Source organism: Lolium perenne, chromosome 1, assembly GCF_019359855.2.
Source record: "Lolium perenne isolate Kyuss_39 chromosome 1, Kyuss_2.0, whole genome shotgun sequence".
Lineage (NCBI taxonomy): Eukaryota > Viridiplantae > Streptophyta > Magnoliopsida > Poales > Poaceae > Lolium > Lolium perenne.
Window position 1 is genome coordinate 45,189,877 of NC_067244.2, and position 7,418 is coordinate 45,197,294.

A 7,418-nucleotide genomic window follows, 5' to 3' on the forward strand; every position below is an offset into this window, starting at 1 on the left:
AGGCCACTCGTCCAGACGTTCCCTCCATGATGCCCACCTCTGAGCGCCGTTCCAAGGCACACCATGATCATGATGCTAGCTCCAGTCACTCTCGGCGCTCCCAGCATGGGGCCGCTCGATTCTTCACCAGCATGTGGCAAATGTGCAAGAACAGCAATGATGTTGCACATCAGACCCTTACTATGACCCAGGAGACACGGAGGCGCCAGAATGACTTCATGGCCTCAAGGAACCACCCTGTTCCTCCTCCTGGACCTGAGATGGAGCCTGTGGTAGCACCTCAGTGGGAGATGCCTCCTCTTACCGATGAGATGCTCCAGAACTTCGACTTCTCCGTGTACGCTCATGGTGCTCTTCCTACTAGGACTGCTCGTGCTCCCACTCCTACTGATGATGATGCTGATGATGATGCGGGTGATGATGATGCATGCGATGGTGATGGCGAGAGCTCCTCCTCGATCGGGCTTGGTCACTACTGATGGGTGCGATAGCATCTCTCCTCTTTTCTTCGCCTTTTTGGTGTTCCGATGCCAAAGGGGGAGAAGAGAGTAGAGTCTAGGACCACGGGGTTCGTTGATTGCCACAAGCCATGGGAGTTGCTTTATTTGGATTTTATATGGCTTGTGCTTGTTTACTTTGAGTTTTTCAAGAACCATTTGCTATTTCCAATAATTCATGTATGGATGTGTATGGACGACTATTATGTGTGCTACTCTATGTTACGATGATTATGTGTGCTATGCTTATATATCTTGATATGCACATCTCCATACCATGCTTGTTTCCTAAAGATATTGGGGGAGCTTCTCATGTTTCACAAATGGTGCACTTTGCATTCAAACGCAAATTCTCCAAGTGCACACATTATGGGGGAGCTGTCGTAATATCTTATATGGAATCAAGGTTTAGAGCTTATCATAATATCTATTTGTGACTCTAGCTCGGTTTGTCATCGTATACCAAAAAGGGGGAGATTGTAAGGGTATTTTACCCTTATCCATTATTTTGGTAACGATGACACCGTGCTAAAGTATTTGGCCTAATATGTTTATAAGGATAATCTCAGGTATTAGGCAATGAGGCGTAAATGGTGTATCAAAGGAACAAGAAGGCTAAAGGAGACCCCCCATTTCAACAACAATCAAAAAGGGGTTACAGGAGAAATCTGGTCTACAGCCCGGTCCAACCGGGCAAGCAACCGGCCAGTCCGGCGTGCTGGCCGGTCAACCGGGCGGCAACCGGGCTCCAAACGAGGAGCCAGCAGATCCGGTTGCCGCCCGGTCAACCGGGCTACCGACCGGCGGGTCTGGTGCTCCGTCCGGTCGACCGGGCGCAAACCGGGCGCCAACCGGCCACCAACCGGAGGAGCGCCAGGACGACGCAAAGGAGGTCCGGTCACTGATCCGGTCTGACCGGCCTCACGACCGGGCTCTCCGGTCTGTGGTCCGGTCAACCGGGTTTGTCGAGGAAAATGCTGAGGTGGCAAGTCACAACGGCCAGATTTTGAAGAACACTATAAATACCCCTTCTCCTACCTTGGAAGGGTTAGGCAACATACTACAAGCTGTTCTTGAGCTCTCTCTCTCTTACTCCATTATTAGAAACACCAAAAGCCTCCGATCTCCCTCCTCCTCCACCCAAACTCAAATCCCTCCGGGGAATCACTAGAGGAGGACCCGATCTACTGTTCTACCAAGCCAAATCTCATTCCCCCTTGTATTCATCGAGAAGCTTGCTTCCTAGGGTTTCTTGGTGGGCAAGAGGAGTCCGGAAGCATCCGGGTTGTAGATTCGCTCCGGGCAAGTTTGTGAAGGTTTGGAGGCTACCTCAAAGTCTACCACAAGTGAGTGAGCTATTCCTTCGTGGGATAGGCTCCGGAGAATAGGGTGAGCCTTCGTGGCGTGGGGAATCCTTCGTGGGACCTCCACCCCTCCAAACGTGACGTACCTTGTTGCAAAGCAAGGGAACACGGGAATACATCCTCGTCTCCGCGTGCTATCGGTTATCTCTAACCGAACTCCTTACTTGTGATTTAAACTGCCTGAGAGAGCCTTCGTGCTCGAGATAGTTGTATCTTCATATAGGTTGCTTCATCTAGTTTGCATTAGGCTCACCTTTATATTCTGCAAAGCCTAATATTGCAAAGAAAGGATTAAAATCTGTAGAAACCTATTCACCCCCCCCTCTAGGTTTACCATCTCTATACTTTCACACGCGTAAGCGGGCCGGCCCAGCTAAGGCCTACTAAGTCTAAATGTGTCATCCCACGTAAAGCCTCTTAAGGCTAAATGGGCAAGCTTAACGGCGGCCTACTATATTATTAGTGCCAGCCCGTTTAAGAGTGTCTAACTCTTGTTGAGTGAGCTTGTTTATGGTTTTACTAGTTGGTCCGTCCAATGTAAATCCATATAAGGTCTACTAAAATTAAATGGCTCGGTCAATCATTAGCCATTATGACTCGATCCTCAGATGAAAAAAATCTAGAAACACTTTGTTTTACCGAGCTGATACGCACGACCCATCGCAATTACAATCCTTTAATAGGCCATTAGTGTTTCTCGTTGTAGCAGGTTTTTCTTTTCAAAGGTTCGTTTAGCCTATTAAAAGCCGCCCAACAATGGTTGGTACTTCATTTAACCAACATTTTAAATAATATAAGCTAATTATTATTACCAATAAAAAATTATGGAAAGATTACATGGCAGATTGTCAATACAAATATAGCTCCTGGTCAACATGTGTGGGCAATACGCCTCCTTAGTCGCGGTGTGAATGTCACGCACCGCGGCCTCTTGCGCCGCCGCCTCGACCATCTCCAGCACATGTGAGCCACCTCGCCTTCGCACTCGAAGCCAACCACCTCCTCATCGGCCTACTTCCAAGCTAGCTCCATGGCTCGCACCTCGACCTCCTCGTCAGAGGCCTGCAGGAAGAGAACGAGGCACATCTACCTGATGGCGCTCCAGGTAGCAACCTTATGGCGAGGCATAGATGGTTGGCGGTTGGTGGCGCTTGGGTGGTGATCCTCACCGCGCCGGATGGCGTTTTTATAGACAATGGCCTGGGTGGGAAACGGCCGGACGGGCGCGCGATGTTCTGGCCGTTGGCGGGAATCCACCACAGCCCGCGCGCGGAAACATGAGCCAACGACGGTGGAAACCAACCGGATGCACGGAAGCCGGCGAGGGGTTTGGCATTAACATCTTATCGTTATTAGAGGCAAAGCATCAATCCTTGACAGCGGGTGGGGGAGGTCAACATGCATCAGGCCGTTAGGCGTACCCTGCGACATAAACGGACCGTGACCCATTATCTATCCGCGAGCCGACACATTCAAACCAAAACGAACGACGTGGGTCGCCGTTTTGGGTCGCCAGCCTCGTGGACAGTGGCGGAGCCACATATAGACCTGTGTAGTCATACGACCACACAGATTTTTGTCAAATTCTTTGTCTGCTAGTAAAAATCATGTCAAAAAATATTAAAAATACATGCATTTGACATCACAGATTTAGAATGACAACACAGACTTTAAGTTCTAGCTCCGCCACTGCTCGTGGAGATGCCTTTACAACGCCGATTAAGATGTACCGGCCGGGGGAAGGCCCAAGAGGTATACAAGAGAGGCTACAAGAGCAGAGCAATCCTGAGTGGCCGCAGCTTCTCCACTCTAAGTCTTCTTTTTCACAACCAAGTCACATCATTAGTTCATCACCATGGGTGGATGTGTAGGTGTTGCCGGAGAAGTGGATGATCCGGTAGAAGAGGTGGCGAGCGAGGTGCCTCCCGGACAGGCCCGGCCCTGAGGGGGGGCAGGCGGGGCGGCCGCCCCGGGCCCCCAAACCTAAGGGGCCCCAAAGTCCCGGCAAGCTAAGGCAGCGGCGGCGGAGGTTCATCCGGCGGTGCCATTAGAGCATGCAGAGTGTTTCTCTCGTGTCGTTCAGGAGAGAGGAGGACGACCGAACGAAGCGTTATTCTGTTTAGTGGGGCTGGACGATTCTTTTCCCTTTTGTTATGTTGGGCCTTTTTCCTTAATCAGTTTGGGCCTTTTTCCTTTAATAAGCTGTGAGGATACTAAGTGCGTGGGGGCCCCTCAAAAAAAAGTGCGTGGGGGCCCTCAAAAAAAAGTGCGTGGGGTATGTTGAGGTAAGATATATCATGTATACACGCACAGATCAATTTGAGAAGTGGCGCTCTAAAAATTAATCGTATTTTGAAGTGCAGAATTCTTTTTCTGGCACGAGAAACGAGAGTCAAAAAAAGAACATATGCCTGCTCAAAATTCCATATACGGTTATGTAGGTCCTCATACTTGGCTACTTAATCCGTCGCAGGACGTTGGGGTCCATAAAATATTCTCATTAGTGACTTTTAAAATAAAACCACCATTGTCTCAAAAAGAAGGCCATCATATAAACATATACTTTTGGTATCAAAAGTTAAGGACGTCGTAGAATTACCTAAATTTAGATATATCTTGCAGATTTATCTAAATTTCACTATATCTAAATCGTCTAGATATATCCAAATTTAGACAAATCTGTGATATCTTTTCAAAATAAAAGGAGTACGTAAATTATTAACATACAATCATTAGTGACTTTATATCTAGGAATACCGGATATTCTTAAAACAACAAGTATAATATTTGATATCAATATTGCTCGCATAGATTATAAATGTTAATTGGTATCATTTCATGTATATGTGTATAAATAATTATTTGAGACTTCTAGGGCCCTAGATTTTCATTTCGCCCCGGGTCCCTGAAATCTCAGGACCGGGCCTGCTCCCGGATTAACGGCGCAGAGGTGCGTTGCTTTCCAATGGGAACCCGATGGCAAGTACCTGCGCTACTCGCGCCAGGGCAAGGAGGAGGGAGCTGTCACCGACGGGTTGTCTCCAGCTAGACGGCGAGGACGTCACTAGCCCTCACACAAGGTTCTTCCTGGAGCCTTCCAAGGAGCACCACGGCCAGCGGCTCCTGCACGTCAGATGCTGCTACGACAACAAGTACTTGGCGGCGGTGCAGGGACCCCATAGCGGCGGCGGCGCCTGGATCATCGGAGCCACCGACGAGGCGGAGGAGGACCTGTCCAAAGCGACGTGCACGCTATTCAAGACGACAGCCAGCGACCGGCGTCCCGGCTACGTCAGGTTTGTCCACGCTCATCTGGGGATGTACGCGTGCATGTCCAAGCTAGCAGACCCTCCGTCTCTCTCCTTGCAGGAAGGAGACGGACTAGACGCGGCCGGTGGCGATGGCGGCGATATCATCATCTATGATCTATCTCGGAGCCTGGTCTTACCTAGATACCTTGCTTTCAAGGGCGACAACGGCATGTACCTCCGCCCGCGGATCATCGGGCGCCAAAAGTACCTACAGTTCTCAGCAGCAGGTGCCGTCGACCAATCTTTGGTCAACACCGTCCACGGCAACCAGGACGGGACGTTCCGTGTATGGTCGAACCACTTCGGCAAGTTCTGGCGGCGCAGCCCCAACTGGATCTTCTGCGACTCGGACGGCGCCGCCGCCGCCGGGGACGTCGACACGCTCTTCAGGGCAACCAGATTCGGCAGCTCAGTCGCGCTTCAGAACGTCGGCAACAACTGGTACTGCAAGAGGTTGACCACGGAAGGCAAGAACAACTGCCTAAACGCGGGCGCTCCGACTATCACGGCAGACGCAAGGCTACGGCTGGAAGAAGCCATTGTCTCTCGCGAGATTTACGATGTCGTCTTCGACCTCTCAGGACCCAGAGTCTACGGGAAGACCACTGTCGTCGGCATGGCGACCGCCTCTGCTCTCAACGACGACACCGCCTCCAGCAGCACGGCTGAGCTCAAGCTGGAGTGCAGACACACGGAGAGAAGGACCTGGGCTTCGAGTTGTTGGCCCAGCCCCACTACGCCGTCGAGTATGGTCCGACGACGATCGACGATGAAGACTTCCGGCGAGACGACGTACGTACCAGCAAATCCCCTGCTGACCTGCACACGTACAAAGCAACAAACTAGCGATCGATCTGAATTGTTAGCTAGCTATATTCGTACGTACGGAGAATCGATTGGATTGCAACAGGTGCGTGTCGCACCTGTAGTTTCTATTGCTTCAACTCACGATTACAAACCTAGCTATTACAACATTATATAGTAGCTCAGCTTCTAACCGACTCGAACAATGACTCTATGGCTAAACCGACCAGGACAACGTATCCTAATCCTACTCTACGGAACAACGACGCACACGACGCCTTGCCAGCGTCGGAGTGATTATTTCCAACAATCACCCCCCTAAGCACGATGTGCTCGTCTTCACAGCTTGGACGCCGATCCTTCGTCGCATCTCCAAGAACTTCAGTCGACCCAAAGACTTGGTCAGAATATCTGCAAGCTGATCATCGGTGCGAACATAGTTGACTTCAATCTTGCTCTCCTCTACACACTCCCGTATGTAGTGATACCTCGTATCAATGTGCTTACTCCTGTCATGGTGCACCGGATTCTTGCACAAAGAGATTGTAGACTTGTTGTCAACATTAAGCACCACCCGTTCCGCTTCCTCGTTCATGAGGTCACCGAGTAGCCTCCCTAGCCACACACCTTGACACGCCGCGGTTGCAGCTGCAATATACTCAGCTTCACAGGAAGATAATGCAACTACCTTTTGCTTCTGTGATAGCCAACTTACGATGCTATTTCCAAGGAAATATGCCACGCCCGAGGTACTCTTACGGTCGTCAACATCGCCTGCCATGTCGCTGTCACTATAGCCAAGTATCTTCACCTTCCCCTTCTCCTTCAAATAGACAATACCGTAGTCAGTTGTCCCTTTGATGTACCTGAGTATATGCTTCACCGCTGCCCAATGTTCCCTTGTGGGTGCTTCCATGTAGCGACTCACAATGCCAACGGAATAGGCCAAGTCCGGTCCTGTGTTCACGAGATACCTCAAACTTCCGACCACACTCCTATACTCCGTTGCATCAACCGCGGGTGCTTCACTCTTCTTGCTTAGTTTAAGCCGAGGTTCCATTGGAACTTGAGTTGGATTGCAATCTTCCATGCCAAAATTCTCGAGTATTCTCTTCGCATATGCCTCCTGGCATAGTGTGATCTCACCCAGCTTTTGTTGCACCTCGATCCCAAGATAGTAGGTCAACAAGCCTAAATCACTCATCTTGAATAACTCCTTCATCTGTAGCTTGAACTTAGCAATCTCCTCCTCATCCGCTCCGGTTATCAATAGGTCGTCGACATAGATGCCAACTAGTAGACGATCCCTTCCTTGTCCTCGCTTATACATAGCATGCTCCAGTGGGCTCTTCTCGAATCCGAGAGAGATCAATGTACGATCAAGCTTGATGTTCCACGCCCGAGGGGCCTGCCGTAGCCCGTACAACGCCTTGTGTAGCTTC

The 7,418-nt window shown here is 50.2% G+C and overlaps 1 protein-coding gene across 1 annotated transcript; it reads left to right on the top strand.

Moving 5' to 3' along the window:
- Positions 1 to 4,837: 4,837 nt before the first annotated feature.
- LOC127330687 (uncharacterized) lies at positions 4,838 to 6,273 on the top strand. Its single transcript, XM_051356817.1, has 2 exons — positions 4,838 to 5,853; positions 6,207 to 6,273. Exons 1-2 carry the CDS (start codon positions 4,838 to 4,840, stop codon positions 6,271 to 6,273), a joined length of 1,083 nt encoding a protein of 360 aa, XP_051212777.1.
- Positions 6,274 to 7,418: the final 1,145 nt, after the last annotated feature.